The sequence below is a fragment of the Anomalospiza imberbis genome, chromosome 23 (genome assembly GCF_031753505.1).
Source record: "Anomalospiza imberbis isolate Cuckoo-Finch-1a 21T00152 chromosome 23, ASM3175350v1, whole genome shotgun sequence".
Lineage (NCBI taxonomy): Eukaryota > Metazoa > Chordata > Aves > Passeriformes > Viduidae > Anomalospiza > Anomalospiza imberbis.
Genome location: NC_089703.1, coordinates 2586763 through 2605043, shown reverse-complemented (window position 1 = coordinate 2605043; position 18281 = coordinate 2586763). Strand labels below are relative to the sequence as shown.

Genomic DNA, 18281 nt, shown 5'->3' with positions numbered 1-18281 from the left:
ACACCAGAGCAGGGCCAGACGCCGGAAGGCTCCAGAGGCCGTGGGGACTGTGGGAAGCACGGTGCAGCCACCGCGTTCATGATCCCTCACGGCTGGGAAAGGGGAGAAGGGAACCTCGGCCTGTGCCGGACTGAGCCCTGAGCTCCGATTAAGGCTCATTTACTGCAGGAGGATTTATGAGGGTGTTTAATTGCCTTGCCGAGTCGGGCTGGAGTCAAGTGCGCTTTGTAAACGCTTCGTCAAGCTGGGGCCTGAGCAATTAGCAGGGATTGCTGCTGCTGGGGAAGGGAAAACCGCAGGTTCAGCCATGCTCCGTTCCAGAGGCTGGGATAAGGCTGCTCAGGGTGCGCAGCACAGGCCTGGGGAAGGGCCAGGAGACCTCCCAACACTCCTGTGGGAGATGCTGGTGGTCTCTGCACCTCATCAGGTGTGGAATAACCACCTCCATGGGGTGGGAGATGCTGCAAGGGGCTGGAACAACCCTCTCCAGGGGGTGGGGGGCGCTGGAAGGGGCTGGAATGATCACCGCCATGGGGTGGGGGATGTTGGGGAGCTGTGCCCGCTGGCACAGTGCCCCAGGGCACAAGGATTTGGGTCACCAGGGATTTGGAGCTTGGTCGTGGCTGTAATCCTTCCAGTGCTCCCAGGCTGAGCCTGCAGGGCCCTGTGGCTCCTCTGAATGTTCGACAAAACAAACCCAGCCTAGAAATGAAGGTTGTGCAGGGCTGAGCATCTCCTGGAGCCAGGAACAAAACAGCAGAGTGAGGAGAGGAGCCCTGGGCATAGAAAGAACATTCTGGGGAAGCTCTTAAAGAAACTATAAGAGTGATTCCTAAAACAGCCATACCCTGCAGGGCAAAAAGCTGCTTCAATAAATAGAAAAAAGCCTGAAGTGACCAAGATCAGCATTTCTTTGCCTGTAAATGTTCAGGCTTGCAGCTCTCAGCACCGTCTGAGCTGGAGGGGAAAAAACCAAATCCATGGAGTAGCAGCAACCTCCTCCCTCCCTTCCCTTGCTCAGGTGCTCATAGCATGACCAAGGCTCTATCCTGGGTAAGAGAAGCAGGTTTGGGATCCACAGGGCACGACAGCTCCAGCCAAGTCCCCCCCGTGATCCCAGCCCAGGCTGCTCCAGGCAATTAAAATCTGGTTGTACACCCAGAGCAGGTATTTTGCAACCAGGTGAGTCGTTCCCGTGGTGGAAAAGCTTTGCAGGGACACGCACTCCCAGACACCCCCCCTCCACCCCTGGCAGGGCAGGGAAAGTTTGGCTCAGAGAAATAAAGGCACAGGACATTGGGGCTGGTGGCTGCTCACATTCTCCTTTATTGTTCACACCACACACCTTCCCCTTGGCACTTCACTGCAGGGATTTGCTTAAAAACCACACACACACCCCCCCCCCCACACACAGCTTGGTGAGGCTGTGCCACAACCAACTGAGAATGGGCATTTATAAAGAGATTTATTTTATTCCCCCCCCCTTTATTTTCTTCCATGTGTGGTCAAGTGTCATCATTTCCAAACCAAACAAATACATTTTAAAAAAGATACTATTAAAAAAAACCCAAACAAACAACAACAAAAAAAAAAAAAAACACACAACAACACAAAAAAAGAACCCTCCCTGTGGCTTTGGGAATGTGCCAGGAGCTCCCACACCAGCTGCACTCAGGGAAATGCTTTTTTTTTGTGTGTGTTCTCAGTTTTGTTTGAAAAGGACAGTATTTTTCATGTGTGTCTTTTTAATATACTACAGCCTGAAATTCAGTGCAATAGATACAACTACAGTGCAGAACTATACAAAAGTCATCCTAACCATGTACAAGCTTTTTTTCTTAGTCACTATAGAAACTATAACCTTTTTCTGTACCTTTTGTATGCATTATACAGTGTGAATATACTCCAAGAATATTTACAGTACTTGGCTTGTCAAATCAGAAACGCTATAACTTAAATGTCTACTATTAACAACCATTGAACAAAAATATATATAATATAAATATCTTCCAGTCTATACACAGAGCAGGAAACGGCTGTATCCATGCGGTGCTGGATTTTGGTGAGTCCTGGGATGGGGGTGGTGATGGAGGGGGATGTTGTCGTGTGCGGCTGCCGCTGGCGCTTCACTGTCGGGCAAATATTGCCGAGATTAATCCCAAAATTCAACAAGAACACATCCCCCCTCTCCCGTTTTCCCCTCCCAGCTGGAATTCAGGCGAAAGGAGAGGAGCCTGAGACAATGGATTGACCTTTCCAACCGATCCATCCGGACGGCTCCGTCCTCCGCGCTGCCCCGGGCGGGAGGTCCCCGTCCACGAACCCACCGCAGGGCTTGAAATCAAGGAGACTTCAAAAAATGACTCATTTTCTTGGTAGTTTTTTTTTAAAAAAATATTAGATTTAGTCAATTTATGTGATTTTTTTTTCTCTACGATTAGAATGTTAAAAAATAATAAGTTTGCGGCTTTTTAAAAACTTCCTCTACATGATTTTCCGTTAAATAACTATCGCGTCGTCAATAAAAAACAGGGAATTGCCCTCCTGCTGGTGGGGGCTGTGTGGCTGGGTTTTAAAACACCTATTGGCTTTGAAATCTTGGACGCGAAACCAACTAAAAAATTAAATAAAACAAAACTCGTTCCTAGCAGAAAAAAAAAAAAAAAATAATAAAATAGGTCAGTCTGTCCCCAGTAAACCACTGGGGGAGGCTGGAGAAGGGGTGTTGGAGCCAGGACCCCCCCCCCCAACTCCCTCCTGCCTGGGGTCTGTACAAAGTGTTTTAAAAAGTCCCCCCGGATTCGGGGGGCCGTGGCGCCGGGGGTCCAGGTTACACCTGCGAGTCAGCGCCCAGGCTGTGGAACTCGTCCGGGGTCTTGTCGCTCTGGCCACCCCCGCTCTGCCGGAAGCCCGAGGCAATCTCGTCAAAGGTCCGGCCTTTGGTCTCCGGCACCTTGAAGTAGGTGAAGATGAAGAAGAGCACGAGCAGCACCGTGAAGATGATGAAGACGTAGGAGCCACAGAGTTGCTGGGATTGAAGGGAAAGGGGGAGGTGAGCACATGGATGGAGGTCACAGAATCACGGAGTCGTTGAGGAGCCCTCCAAGATTGAGTCCAACCACCAACCCAGCACTGCCAGGTCCACCCCTAAGCCATGCCCCCACAAGTGCCACATCCACATGTTTTTGAGCACTTTCAGGGATGGTGATTTCACCACCTCCCTGGCCACCCTTTCCATTAAGAAATTTTCTCCATATTCAACCTAAACCTCCCCTGGCACAGCTTGGGGCTGGGTCCTCTCATCCTGCCCCCATTTCCTGGGGGCAGAGCCCAACCCCCACAGCTGCCTCCTCCTGTCAGAGAGTTGTGCAGGGCCACAGGGTCCCCCCTGAGCCTCCTTTTCTCCAGGCTGAGCTTCCCCAGCAGCTCCTGGTGCTACAGACCCTTCCCATCTCTGGACACAGAGTGATGGGTCATGGTTGAAGGACCAGCTGGTACCACCCTGCCCACACCTTGCCATGGCCATCCAAAACCCAGGTCCTCCTTTCAAGGAACATCTTGAGTTCCTGCTCCAGCCCCAAGTCCTTCTTCCCAAGGGATCTTAACCCAACCAAACCACCTCAGCCTAGGTTTTAGGGCTCAAGAATGTGGCCCTGAAATTCAACACTGGATCCAGCAGCAGGATTTGGCACCAAAATCTGCCACCAGGCCTCCACACCAAAATCTGGTCATGAGATCCAGCACCAGGAACCAGCAACCAGAACTGGGATTTGGCAGGAGGATCCAGCAATGGCATGGAGTCCAGCACGGGGATCCAGCATCAGGATGTAGCTGGACACTGTTTCCATCCCTGGTCCAGAACTGGGATCTGGATCCACCCTGAACCAACAACAGTCTGACAGGCTGGGACTGAGATTCCCCTGGATTGCTGGGATCCTCTGGGACTCCCAGATCCCTGTGTCCCCAGTCACAGCCCCCACTCCCCCAGTACCCCAGCCATTATTACCGCAATGTACTGGAAGCCCATTCCCACAATGAAGTTGGAGGTCCAGTTGGAGAGCCCAGCCACGGCGAAAGCAGCGGGACGGGGGCCTTGGCTGAACAGCTCCGCCACGATGAACCACGGGATGGGGCCTGGGCCGATCTCAAAGAAGGCCACAAACCCAAAGATGGCCACAATGCTGAGGTAGGACATCCAGGGCATTTGGTCCTAGGCCAAGGGAGAGGGAGAAGGTTGGTGCTATGAAGGGGACATGGCACCTGGACACCTCAGCTGGTGCTGGCACAGGAGCCATGAGCCGGAAGCTGGAATTCTAGGAGCTCAGGAGAGATGGGACAATGGGGACTGAATGCTCAGCCATCACTTCAAGGAGGAATAAGTCCTTCCTCCTCCCCAACCATCCCTCAAACCACCTCCTCCTCCTCCTCCCAGCCTCCCCAGCACTCACCAGCAGCGTGAGGGCGATGGTCATGAGGATGGCACATCCAGCCATCCCTGCCAGCCCAATGAGGTGCAGGGTCCTGCGTCCGGCTCTCTCCACCACGAAGAGCTGTGGGATGGACATGACCCATCAGCACCTCCCCAGCCTGCAGGAAAGGCCCCTTCTCCCACCTTCCCTTCCCACCCCCCCTGGGGGGGCCAAAACTCACCGAGACCACCGTGAAGGCTGTGTTCACCACGCCAGAGCCAATGGTGGCATAGACAGGCTGCTCCACCCCCGACTTCTCAAAGATGCTGGTGGAGTAGTAGAAGACCTACAAAGGGCAGGGCGGTGCCCTAAGTCAGGTCCTGGAGCTGTAGGTGAACCAAGCTCACCCCTGGCATTCAGACCCCACCCAGACTGACCGCGTTGATCCCTGAGAGCTGCTGGGAGAGCTGCAGGACGATGGCGATGAGGATGGGCTGGCGGTACATGGGCGAGCGGAACAGCTCCATGATGGTGACCTTCTTCTCCCTCATCATCTGCCGGCTCTCCTCCTTCATCTCCTGCAGGTCACTGCTCACGTCCGTCGTGCCTCGCAGCTTCTTGAGGACTGAGAGGGAGAGGTGGGGTCAGGAGATGTCGAGGACCCTCCAGAGTGCCAGGATGGGCCCTGCAGAGGGGTCACTCACCACTCTTGGCTTTGTTCTCCTCGTTGCGGTTGATGAGCAGGAACCGGGGGCTCTCAGGCGCGAAGGGCAGGATGATGCACTGAAGCAGGGCAGGAACGAAGATGAAGCCCAGCAGCAACGGCCAGAGAGAGTCGTTTCCCATGATCAAGTCCAAACCAAACACCTGAGGAGGAGTAGAGGGATTGAGCCACCCATCCCAGCTGGAAAAGTCCTGGTTGGACACAACTCTGCAACTCGTGGTGTGCTCCAAGCTGGAACAGCCATTGGAGGGACTCTGTGCTGCTTCCAGGCGGCCAAAAGATGTTAATATCCTGATGCTACCCATCCCAAACCTTCAGATTCCACAGCATCCCTGCTCCTGCTGAGCTCCAGCTCCACCCCTCCCACCCCAGCTCCACCTGAAAGGTTTTCAGACCCACAGCACCTCATCCTTGCAGGCCCTGAGGAGTGTCAGGATCAAAAAAAAGGGGGAACCCCCCCCCGCCAAAACGTTCTCCAGTGCTCACCTGTGCGATGAGGATGCCCAGGACGATGCCAAGCTGGTGGAAGGTCCCCAAGGCCCCCCGCAGGGCAGTAGGGGACACCTCACCCACGTACATGGGCACAAAACCCGTAGTGAGGCCAGAGTAGAGGCCGATGATGAAGCGGCCGAGGATAAGCATCTCAAAGGAGAAAGCCATCTTGGAGAAGCCCATGAGGACAGCTGACACGAAGGCAAGGATGTTGGACATCAGCATGGAATTGCGTCTGGAGAGGGATGGAGGAGAGAGGTGAGGAACACCAGGAGAACCCCAAGGTCAGCCCTCAGCAGTCCTGGAACGCCAGGGCGGTGTGAGGCAGCACGACCTCCGCACCGGGCTCGGAGCTCACCTTCCAAAGCGATTGACAAAGAGCCCCACAGAGAAGGAGCCAATCATGCCCCCGACAGAGAAGATGGCAACGGAGAGGGACCAGAGCGTGGTGAGGGTGGCGGGGCTGATGGGCTCCTCGTATCGGTACAGCCACGTGCGGTTGTAGAAGTCCTCAATCACCTGGAGAACAAGGAGAGAAACCAAACCACGCGTCAAGCCCGCCCCCGCTCCAGCCGTGCCACCGGAGGGACGGGTCTCCGCGGCCACCGCAGCTCACAAGACAATGCGTCACCGGAGCCGGAGCTGCTGGCCAGGGCTCGGCTCCAGCCCAAGGGAGGGAACCTGCTGGGATACGTGGGGGAAATGCAGCCGGACGGGTTCTGGGCTCGCCCTGCCCAGAGAGAGACGGCGGCGGGAGAGACGCCAAACTCGCTGGGCAGGCACGGGGAGGTCACGCTGCTCCCCAGGGCAGGGCAGGAGCCAGAGATGCACTGGCCCTGCAGAGGAAGGGGAGGAACACAGGGCAGCTCCCATCCCCTTGGGTACTCATGGAGCTGAATTTCCAGGTTTTTTCCCCCCAAGAATTCCGTAACACGAGATCTCTGCCGTGGTTCTGCAGGACCGTGATACCAACACCCAGCACAGGCCGCGGTTTGAAACACCAAGAACAGCCTGGTTTGTGAATTTTAGGTGGTTTTATATAAATTTTGCATCTTTTTATATACAAAATGTACACACTTATATACAAAACATATACTTTTTGTATACTTTTGAGGTATTTTTAAAGCTAGCCCATTCACTGGTAGCTTCACCAAGTTCCTGTTCCTGCCCATGATTGGGAAAGTCGCCTAAACGACCCTCTAAAGGTTCCTTCCAACCCAAATCCTTTATAATACCAGGATTTAAGGGTCACCCATCCCCAAACCACCACAGCAAAGGGCTGCATAACACCCCACCAAGCCCAGCTGGAAGGAGCAGAAATTCCAGAGATTCCCTGCTTTGCTGGGCCTCAGGTGACTCCAAGATTTTGCTGCTCTGAATGGCTTCACTCCCAATTCACTATTTACACCATTGTGCTTTACTTTCCACTTTTCCCATCAATCCAAGCCCAAACAGGAGCCCTGGCAGAGACAGCACAAGAAATATACACTGGGCTGGGTACAAGTCCCAGTAGTATCATTATTTTGCCAAGTTGTTCCTCTTCCAAAGCATGTAAACCGTTAGAATTTCCATATTTAAGTGATTTTGTTCCCTTCTCTTTCACCCAGGGGTCTGGATGCTTTTCCCCCTTTTACCAGTATTCCCAAAATAAATAATTGATTGGATTATTGGAGAAGTCTGGGCTGGCTCAGGCTCTCAGTAGGCCCAGGGATTATCTGAAAATTACAGCCCCTCCTGCCCCTTCCTCCTGAAAAAAGGGAAGATGCTTTGAAGAACCCAATGGGGTTTTGGGAGAGGAAGAGGTGAAAAATGGGTTTAAAAGGAGAAAGGTGAAGGAAAAAAAATTGTTTTCCCCAAAACTGGGGCTTTCCCCCCCTTTTTCAGCTGAGTGTTGTGATGCATCCCCACCCTGCAGCTCCATGAATCTCAACACCAGTGCATCCCAAACCTATGCCCAACGCCTCCCCATCCCAGCTCTGCATCTCTGTGCATTCTCATCCTGACCCTTCACTCCAGTTTATCCCACTGCATCCCCATCCTGTGCCTCAATGCATCCTGAGGCATTCCTGTCCCAATCCTGCACCTCCATGCATGCCCATCCCACATCCCAACTGTGCTCCAGTTCATCCCAATGCACCCCATTTCCAAGTCCAATGCACAGTAATGTGTCCCTATCCCAATACCACCCTTTATGTGTCCCCATCCTTAAATCTGGGATGACCCCTGTGCCCAGCACATCCTGCTGCCCAGGAAAACCCTCATCATCCCATCTTCCCTCATGCTCCCACACGGAGCATCCCAAATCCTTCCCCTCAACACTGGTGACTTGTCCTGCACCATGTGACCCCTCCTGGCCTGAGCCCAAGGGATTCATCCCCAAAACCACAAGGAAAACTGTGGCAACACCCATCATGAGTGCCTGGATTTGCTGGGGGCTGCAGGCACGGGAGCCGAGTCCCACGGGAAGCGCACAGCTGATCCCTGACCATCCGTGTCACCCAGAGCAGCCAGCTGGGAGAGGATGGAGAGAAATCCTCCACTCCAGGGAACCAAAGCTCCTCCTGGGATGTGGCTCTGACCAAGGCAGAGATCACAGCATTCCCTCTTGCCACGGTGCCAGAGCTGGGGAAAGCGAGGGCAGATGCCGGGGAGCAGTTCCTCAGTGCAGTCCCAGGGATTCCCCAGCTCCAGCAGCTCCAACGCTGCTCCGTGGCCCATCTCCCAGGCAGTGTGCTCAGGGCCATCCCCCATGTGGGACCAGAGCACGTGAAGGCAAGGAGGCATCGGGATGGATATTTCAGGAGGCCTTCAGCAGCACCCTGCAGGCTCTGGGGGGGAGCTGCAGCCTTGAGCACCAGGAACTGAACGCAGGATTCAATACCATGTAATGCAACACCTTCAGCAAACCCCTGGCTTTTTTCCTCTTCCTGTACTGAGGGGGCCTGGGGAGTTTTTCCACAGGGTCTTCTATCCCACCAGGAGTTTTCTCAGTGCTTGTGGTGACATTCCAGAAGCACTCACTGGGATGGGATTAAACTCTGGCAACTGGATCCTGCCCCAGTGGGTTGCATTCTTTGGGGTGATGATACTCGGGGACAGCTTTGATCCCACAGAGCTCAAGCTGTCCCTCCACACCTTATCCCAGCACAAGAGCTGTGCCCAGGGAACACTGCAAGCACCACATTGGAATTCTGAGCTTGTTTTCCAAGTGTTTAACACCTCAAACAGCCACCAAATCTGGGAAAAGTCATGTTTTCCACGGACCACCAGCAGCAGGAGGGTCCTGGCAGTACATGAGGGACCTCCTGCACTCCATCCCACTTTTACAGCACTTCCCAGCCAACTCTCTCTCCTCCCAAGACATCGGGCAGGGGATGCAAAACCCAGAGCTCTTGGTCAGAGCAGCCACTTGGGATGACTCAAACCTTAATTAACTCCCAGACCTTCACTAAGAGCCGAGGTGAAAAGTTCCACCGGCCACACCCAGAGAGCATCCTGCAGGCACTGCTGGGATTTTTCCCAACAAAAGAGCCAAGCAAGGAGGAAACAAATTCTCCTGGGAAGGCTGGAGCTAAATAACTCCCTCTCAAATCCCATTACGGCCCTAAGCTGCCTAGCGGGATGTACTATTTTAGCCAGGCTGGCAGCAGAGGCTGGTTTGTTTTCGGACACGGGGTGAGGGGGGTGGAATTTTGCGACAGAGGGGCTGGAATTTCCCTGCAGAGGGCTCTGGGAGCACTCACCTTCTGCGGGGCGTTGATGACGCCAGTGTTGTATCCGAACTGGAGGGAGCCCAGCACCGCTCCTCCCACAGCCAGCATCAGGCGAGCCGTCATCTGCCAAAAAACAGGGAAAAGGGGTTCAATCTGGGATCCCCACAGCCCCATCTCTCCCACCAGAGCGAGACCAGGGTGATGCACGGAACACCAGGAAGGCGGCGAGTACAAATATTCAGAATAAAAGAGAAAACCCACTGGTTTTGGTGCCAAGGGGGAAAAATAATGACAAAAATGTCATTTTGGGGGTTAAAAAACCCCATGGTTTGGGGGACTCCAGGAATTTCAGCCCTGGCGTGGGCCGGAGGTGTTATCAGGGCTCCAAGGGGAGGCTCTCCGTGACCATCAGGCTCCGGGCCAGCGCCGGCCCCGCGCCGCCGGCCGAGGATGCTCCGGGAAGCCATCGGAGTCTCATTAAGAGTCGCTGAGCAAAACCCTGGTTAGCTGGCAAAGCCTTCCCAGGCCTCCTCTTCCTCCCGGCTGAGCCAGAGCAACAATCAGAGCCTTGTTTGGGAGCCGGGTCAGGGCAGGCCAGCGCTTGGGCCACCTTCGTTAGCGGCCCAATTATCCCAGGCAGGAGATTTTCCCAGCACTAGAACCAGGATCCGACATTCCCACTTAATCAGCTTTGGGATGAGCCACGTGAAATTTATAAACTCCTTAATTTGAGGGGGGTGGGAGGGGTTTCTCCCTAAGTACCAACATGTCACCCCAAGGATGCTCCCAGGGTGTCTTGGATTAATATTCCCAAGGGATCGATGCCTCGGATCCCATCTAAATGAGGGGAGTTGACTCCAAATCCCCTCACAAAAAGGATATTTTTTATATTTAAGAACATTCTCCTCTTTCTTTTAATAAATAATGGATTTAATGCTGCTCCCTGACCTTGCCACTCCGGCCACTGCCTCCCTCCGCGTGAAAGTTCCCAGGGGAAAAGCAGAGGGAATGAAGCCAGGCCCGTTAATGAAGCTCATTAATTAGGCTTGGCCCCAACACAACTAATCAGGGAGGTTTTGGCACTTGGATTTGGTTGGTGCTTCGGAGTAAATCCACCCCGTGGAGAAAACACCTCCTCTGTGTTTGGGAGGGCACAAACGGGCTGGGAAGTTGGTGGTGTCCCAAAAAAAAAGAAAACACAGAGAAAGCCCCAAAAATCCCACAATTCCAACTGGGACCTTATCCATCCCCCAAAAACCTAGGATGGGAATGCTAAAAGCACCTGTTGCTTGGGGAAACCTTATTTAAAAATGAGGGATTCGGGGGATTTAAATGGGTTTGGAGGGAATTGCGAGGTTTGGGGGATGGAGTGAATTTCCTTTGTTTTGGGGGGATCACCCCGATATGTTTGTGCCCCGATTTTGCCTTTTCCTGGCTAAAGGGCACCCCAGGAACTGCCAGGCGCTCCCCTAGGTAGGGCAAGCACAGGTGAGTCATGCCTCCAGGGATGGGGATGCGGCAGCCAGGTGAACTTTGCTCCAGGAAGGCGAGAGGTAACAACAGCTTGATGCACCCACACCAGCCACTACCAAAAAATAAAAAAAAAATTTAAAAAAAATATTCATTTTGCAATTTTAACATTTGGAAGAAGGGAACTTTTCATAGCTACAAAAAAAAAAATTATTGAACTCCAGAAACAAAAAAAACCTTGTATTTTCATTAAATTCCAGCAGTTTGAAGATAGGAAACAGTAAAACTGGCAGGAAGATTGCTTTTTGGAGGCTCCTCGTCATTAGCAGGGTCAGGGTGAGTCAGCTCCTCTCGCTCCCTTCCCAGTCCAAACACGCTTGCCCCGGCTCCGATCCGGGACGCTTTCGGCTTGAACTTCAACTTCGCCATTAAAGGCAAGTTTAATGGGGGGGGAAATAATTAAATAAAGGGAAAAGTCGATTTTTAAGGACAGCTTTGCCCAGGCAGCTCCTGCCAAATCCCACGTGGGGCTGTGAGGAGATTTTAACTCCTTGCAGGAAAAAGCATCTTTATCAGGAATTTTGGGACAAATTCCCTCTTATTTCCATAAAATAAACTTATTTAAGCCTGGCTAGACCCCAAACTCCTGGTTTTATCCCTAACAACTCCTCTATGTTATAGGAAAGACAGGATTTTAATAAATTTATAGTATTTGTTTTCTTTTTAGCTGCTTCCTGCTTCCTCCCCAGCTCCAACACGGAAGCCAGGACGCTCTGAGGAGGATCCGGGGGGCACAACGGGGCGCCCCCAAACCTGCTGCCTTTGGCTCTACAACTTTATATTTAACCCTTTTTTTTTATGCTCCAGCCTGGAAGGACTTTGGGATACAGCCCACTTCATGGATCAAGGGAATGCATAATCCCTTGAAGAGCAAAACAATAATATTAAAATATTAATATAGAGATATTGAAAGCGTGGCCCAGCAGGGAATTGCAACTTTTTTCACTCCAGCACGGAGGATTTTGGGATGCTGCTGCCTCATGAAAAACAAGGAATTCATCATTCCTTCTAAATAATATTTTTTAAAGCGTCCCAGGAGGGAAGTTCAACTTCTTTTACTCCAGTGCAGGAGGATTTGGGCAGTTTTGGGATGCTGATTTTTTCATGGATCCAGTGTATTAATAATTTCTCTAAAAGCAAATTAGCAAAAAGCAAAGGTCCCAGGAGGACATCCCTTTTTTTTTTTTTTTTTTTTTACTCCATCGTGGAGGATTTTGGGATGCTGTCTGTCCCGTGGAGCAAGAAAATGTAATAATTCCATAAAAACCCAAAGGATAGCTACAAAGGGGGGGTCTCAGGAGGGAATTTTGGGGACAATCCACATGAAAATGACCCATGAGGACTGGAGGTGCAGCCCAGCGGCTGCTCCCCAGTGGATGGAAGAGGGGCCGTGGGCAGTCGGTGCAGCCCCTTGCACACTCATTTGCACACTCCCGGGAGCAAGGGCACATGGACAACACGGCTGCAGCTGCCTCCCAACCCGGGAAAAGCTCACACCCCCACCGAAAACCAGGAGAAATCCACTCCGACCCCACAGGAGGGGATGTAAAAGCCAGAGCATCTGGGGGGGTCACACCGGCACTGCGGGGACCGGGTGGGATCTGGGCTGGGGGGGGGAGAAGGAGCATGGGAGGGGCGGAATTCGGTTTTTTATTTATTTTGCTTCCCTACTTAAAGGTCATCCAGGGACGGCGGGTTTTGCAACTGCGACCAGCATGGGAGACGTTTCTGCATGGAATGAGCTGGGAATGTGCAACGTCCCCCCACGCACAGACACCCGTCCTGGGTTAATAATATTAATTATTAAATCTAAAGGGGGCTGGGGAGGGGAGTTTGTCCCCCACATCCAACCGCCAGCTGATTCCATGAAAAACACCATTTTTTCTTTTTTTTTTTTCTTTTTTTTTTTCATGCAAAACACACTCTGGACGGACGTGTCACCCATCAGCACTCAGCAAATCAACCCTACAGTTAATTACCATCACAAAAATTTAATCATTTCTAACCCAAATCCATCCAAGGCGGGCGGGTTACAGAGCTGGAAAAGCAGCGGGAACGCGACTCCGGCTCCATTCGGGAAGCCGGGAGTTAAGTGCGTCGCATTTCTCGGGTACGAGACCAAATTTGCGTTTAATTCCTGCCCCCATCACCGCGCTGCCGGCCGGCACGTTCCCGCTCCCACCCCCGATCCCACCACTCATCCTGGAAAACAGCCTCCCAAGGGAACCGCAAGGAAGCCAGGGGATGCAGCTAGAGAGCCGAAAATTTAAGCAAAATGGGTATTTCATGCTCAAAATGGGGAGGAGGAGGAGAGAGTTTTCCAAGGGGGGAAAAATACCAAGAGGGATCGTTCCCGTCACATCTTTAATTAGGATAAAAGCACGATTTTGGGGTTAATTACACTTCGTGCCGCCACGCAGCCAATTTCCTAACACATTCCCCCCCTAAAAAAAAAAAAAAAACAACCCAAAAGCAGTATTTATCCCAACCTTTCCCCGATGGGAGTATTTGGGGGAACGGGAATATTTTGGTGGCTGGGATGAAGCAAATGGGAGTTGATGTCAGTGACCTGTTAGAATTAACCACCAGGATCGTTCTGGGCTTCTACCCCCGCAGATGAAATCTAAATTAATTAATTTGGGATGGGGAGGGTGCTGGGGGATCCCGGCGGCTGCCGAGCGGCCGGGAGAGCTCGGAGCATTTAATAACTCACCGTCTGGGATAAATTGGCAGGAATTGGGTCAGAAGCTCCAGGCGGGATGTGCCCGGCCGAGCCCCAACACTGCGGAGATGCGGGGTGCCCCGGCGGGGTCCCCCCAACCTCGCAGCCCCCAAAAGCCACCTCGGCCCTTGCTGGGCTCCCGGGCCACCCCCCCGACTGCCGGAACGGGGTCAAAAGGGACAGCATCGGGCTGGTCCATCGCGGTTCCGCGATTCGGGGGAAAGGGGAGCCCAAAAGCGGCCGCCGGGCGCGCTGCGAGCCGCTGAGCCGGCATCGGCCGCTCTTCGGGGAGGGCTCCGCTCGGGCTTAGGGCGCAAAATAAAGCGAAACGGCGCTCGCGGTCGGCGGCGGCAGCAGCCGCCGCGCGTGTGCGGGGGCGGCCCGCGGTCGTGCAGCGCGGGGCCGGGGGGCGCGGGCTCACCTTGCTGCCGGTGTCCATGGCGGGGCCGGGGCCGGGGCCGTGCGGGCGGGCGGCGGGGCCGGGGCGCTGCGCGGGGCGCGGGGCGCGGAGCGGCGCTTAAAGGGCGGGCGGGGGCGGGGCCAGGGCCGAGCGCGCCCATTGGGCGGCGGGCGGCGGGGGGGCGGGGCCGCGGCCGGGGGGGGCGGGGCCGCGGGGGCCGCGAATGGGGCGGCGTGGGAAGGGGCGCGCGGGGGGCGGCGGCGCGTGCGGGGCTGCACGTGGGCGGCGGGGGAGGGGAGGCAGGCGGACAGACGGACAGACGGACAGACGGACAGACGGACAGACAGACAGACAGGGTCCGCGTGTCTGTCCCTGTGAGAGACAGACACACAGACAGACAGGGTCCGCGTGTCTGTCCCTGTGAGAGACAGACAGACAGACAGACAGACAGGGTCCGCGTGTCTGTCCCTGTGAGAGAGAGACACACAGACAGACAGACAGGGTCCGCGTGTCTGTCCCTGTGAGAGAGACACAGACACACAGACAGACAGACAGGGTCCGCGTGTCTGTCCCTGTGAGAGACAGACAGACAGACAGACAGACAGGGTCCGCGTGTCTGTCCCTGTGAGAGAGAGAGAGAGACACACAGACAGACAGACAGACAGACAGGGTCCGCGTGTCTGTCCCTGTGAGAGAGAGACACACAGACAGACAGACAGACAGGGTCCGTGTGTCTGTCCCTGTGAGAGAGAGACAGACAGACAGACAGACAGGGTCCGTGTGTCTGTCCGTCAAAGAGAGAGAGAGTGTCCGGGTGTCTGTCCGTGTGAGAGAATGTCTGGGTCTCTGTCCGTGTGAGAGAGAGAGACAGACAGACAGACAGACAGTGTCCCTGTGTCTGTCCATCAGAGAGAGAGACAGTGTCCGCGTGTCTGTCCGTCAGACAGAGAGAGACAGACAGACAGACAGACAGTGTCCCTGTGTCTGTCCATCAGAGAGAGAGAGACAGACAGACAGATAGACAGTGTCCCTGTGTCTGTCCATCAGAGAGAGAGAGACAGACAGACAGACAGACAGTGCCCATGTGTCTGTCCGTGTGAGAGTGTCTGCGTGTCTGTGAGAGAGAGAGTGTCCGTGTGTCTGTCTGTGAGAGTGTCCGTGTGTCAGTCCCTGTGTCTGTGTGAGTGTCCGTGTGTCTGTCTGTCTGTGTGTCCTTGTGTCTGTGGGTGTGCTCTGTGTGTGTGTCACCATGCACACACGCGTGGGTGTGTGTGTGTGTCTGTCTGTCTGTGTGTCCTTGTGTCTGTGGGTGTGCTCTGGGTGTGTGTCACCGTGCACACACGTGTGGGTGTGTGTGTGTGTCTGTCTGTCTGTGTGTCCTTGTGTCTGTGGGTGTGCTCTGGGTGTGTGTCACCGTGCACACACGTGTGGGTGTGTGTGTGTGTCTGTCTGTCTGTGTGTCCTTGTGTCTGTGGGTGTGCTCTGGGTGTGTGTCACCGTGCACACACGTGTGGGTGTGTGTGTCTGTCTGTCTGTGTGTCCTTGTGTCTGTGGGTGTGCTCTGTGTGTGTGTCTCTGTGTGTGGGTGTGTGTGCAAGCACAGGCCCACGTGCAGCTGCACTAATGGCGGGCATGGGGGGTGGGTGTCACTGGGAGAGTGTGAAGTGCAGGTGAGTGTGAGTGTGCACAGCTCTGTGTGAGTGTGAGTGTGCACAGCTCTGTGTGAGTGAGTGTGCACAGCTGTGTGTGTGTGAGTGTGCACAGCTCTGTGTGTGTGAGTGTCAGTGCAGGTGTGTGAGTGTGCACAGCTCTGTGTGAGAGTGAGTGATGGGTGTGTGTGTGCACAGCTCTGTGTGTGTGAGTGTGAGTGTGCACAGCTCTGTGTGTGTGAGTGTCAGTGCAGGTGTGTGTGAGTGTGCACAACTCTGTGTGAGTGTGCACAGTTCTGTGTGTGTGTGTGAGTGCAGGGTGTGTGTGCACAGTTCTGTGCTGTGTGTGTGCACAGCTCTGTGTGAGTGTGAGTGTGCACAGCTCTGTGTGAGTGTGAGTGTGCACAGCTCTGTGTGTGTGTGCACAGCTCTGTGCTGTGTGTGTGTGCACAGCTCTGTGTGTGTGTGAGTGTGCACAGCTCTGTGTGTGTGTGAGTGTGCACAGCTCTGTGCTGTGTGTGTGTGCACAGCTCTGTGTGAGTGTGAGTGTGCACAGCTCTGTGCTGTGTGTGTGTGCACAGCTCTGTGTGTGTGTGAGTGTGCACAGCTCTGTGTGTGTGTGAGTGTGCACAGCTCTGTGTGAGTGTGCACAGCTCTGTGCTGTGTGTGTGCACAGCTCTGTGTGAGTGTGAGTGTGCACAGCTCTGTGTGTGTGTGTGTGCACAGCTCTGTGCTGTGTGTGTGTGCACAGCTCTGTGTGAGTGTGAGTGTGCACAGCTCTGTGCTGTGTGTGTGCACAGCTCTGTGTGTGTGTGTGTGCACAGCTCTGTGTGTGTGAGTGCACAGCTCTGTGTGAGTGTGAGTGTGCACAGCTCTGTGCTGTGTGAGTGTGCACAGCTCTGTGTGAGTGTGAGTGTGCACAGCTCTGTGCTGTGTGTGTGTGCACAGCTCTGTGCTGTGTGTGTGTGCACAGCTCTGTGTGTGTGTGAGTGTGCACAGCTCTGTGTGAGTGTGCACAGCTCTGTGCTGTGTGTGTGCACAGCTCTGTGTGTGTGAGTGTGCACAGCTCTGTGCTGTGTGAATGTACACAGCTCTGTGCTGTGTGAGTGTGCACAGCTCTGTGTGTGTGAGTGCTGGGTGTGAGTGTGCACAGCTCTGTGTGTGTGTGAGTGTGCACAGCTCTGTGTGAGTGTGAGTGTGCACAGCTCTGTGCTGTGTGTGTGTGCACAGCTCTGTGTGTGTGTGAGTGTGCACAGCTCTGTGTGTGTCAGTGCAGGTGTGTGAGTGTCAGTGCAGGTGAGTGTGAGTGTGCACAGCTCTGTGTGTGTGTGAGTGTGCACAGCTCTGTGCTGTGTGTGCCAACATTTGTGTGTCACTGTGTGTGTCACTGTGTGTGCACAGCATGAGTGGCGTGTGTGTGCAATGTGTGTGTGTGTACATGTGAGTGTGCAAGGGCGTGCCTCCTGCCCACCCGTGTGAGTGTGCGAGGGGCTCTGTGGCTCTGTGCGTGTTGCAGGGTTTGCACACCTGCTGAGTGTGCAATGGGCATGTCTGTGTGCACACGCGTGTGCAAGGGATGCATGGCAGTACACGCGTGCACGAGTGAGTGTGCACCTACATGTGGCCGGCTCTGCCACCTCCACCCAAAACTCCCATTTGCCCCTCAAATTCGTATTAAAAAATCCTTTAAAATCACTAAAATCCTAAGAAGTGGACGGAAAATGCAATTCGCCTTGTTGTTCCTCTAAACAAAAGAAAAATACTGCAAAAATGTTGGGGAAAGCGACCAAGTGGAAGACGAAAAATGTCCCCAGAATGAAAAAAATGCACCAAAAGTGCACAAAAATTGAAGAAAATTGGGAAAATTAAAAATAAAAAAAGAAAAGAAAAGAAAAAAAAAAAGTAAAGCATAGAAATCTACCAAAAATATTTAAAAGCCTGGGGAAAAAAAAAAAAAAAGGGTGAAAATGCAAAGAAAAGGCCCCAAAAGACCAAATCCCGAAAGCACCAGAAAGGCAAAACCGGACATGGCACTAAAAAATCCCAGAAAAAGCAGCACAAATACACAAATATTGATTTTCTTCCCTAAAGCTGCCGGCTCTTGCCCGAGATGCGGCCACTCCGGGCAGTTCCCGAGCTGTGGGTTCCCCTCAGTATCCGCAGGCGCTCCCCAGCCCCTTTTGCTCCTTTTGCCCCTTTTGCCCTTTTTGCCCCTTTTGCCCCTTTTTGCCCCTTTTGCCCCTTTTTGCCCCTTTTGCCCCTTTTGCCCCTTTTGCCCCTTTTGCCCTTTTTGCCCCTTTTGCCCCTTTTGCCCCTTTTGCCCCTTTTTGCCCCTTTTGCCCCTTTTGCCCCTTTTTGCCCTTTTTGCCCCTTTTGCCCTTTTTGCCCCTTTTGCCCCTTTTGCCCCTTTTTGCCTCTTTTGCCCCTTTTGCCCCTTTTTGCCCCTTTTGCCCTTTTTGCCCCTTTTTGCCCCTTTTGCCCCTTTTGCCCCTTTTGCCCTTTTTGCCCCTTTTGCCCCTTTTGCTCCTTTTGCCCCTTTTTGCCCCTTTTGCCCCTTTTGCCCCTTTTTGCCCTTTTTGCCCCTTTTGCCCCTTTTGCCCTTTTTGCCCCTTTTGCCCCTTTTGCCCCTTTTGCCCCTTTTG

At 53.6% G+C, this 18281-nt stretch overlaps 1 protein-coding gene across 2 annotated transcripts; it reads right to left on the bottom strand.

Annotated features, from left to right (window-relative positions):
- Positions 1-1742: 1742 nt before the first annotated feature.
- SLC2A1 (solute carrier family 2 member 1) lies at positions 1743-14035 on the bottom strand. Of its 2 annotated transcripts, XM_068171755.1 has the most exons (11): positions 14012-14035; positions 9369-9461; positions 5984-6144; positions 5620-5860; positions 5114-5276; positions 4847-5034; positions 4651-4755; positions 4449-4550; positions 4007-4210; positions 2837-3028; positions 1743-2129 (listed from the first exon to the last, which is right to left on the bottom strand). In XM_068171755.1, the coding sequence occupies exons 1-11, from the start codon at positions 14027-14029 to the stop codon at positions 2127-2129; spliced, it is 1470 nt and encodes a 489-aa protein (XP_068027856.1). In that variant the 5' UTR covers positions 14030-14035; the 3' UTR covers positions 1743-2126. The 2 variants fall into 2 exon arrangements, with proteins under 2 accessions (XP_068027856.1, XP_068027855.1); XM_068171754.1 differs by having other exon boundaries at positions 1743-3028.
- Positions 14036-18281: the final 4246 nt, after the last annotated feature.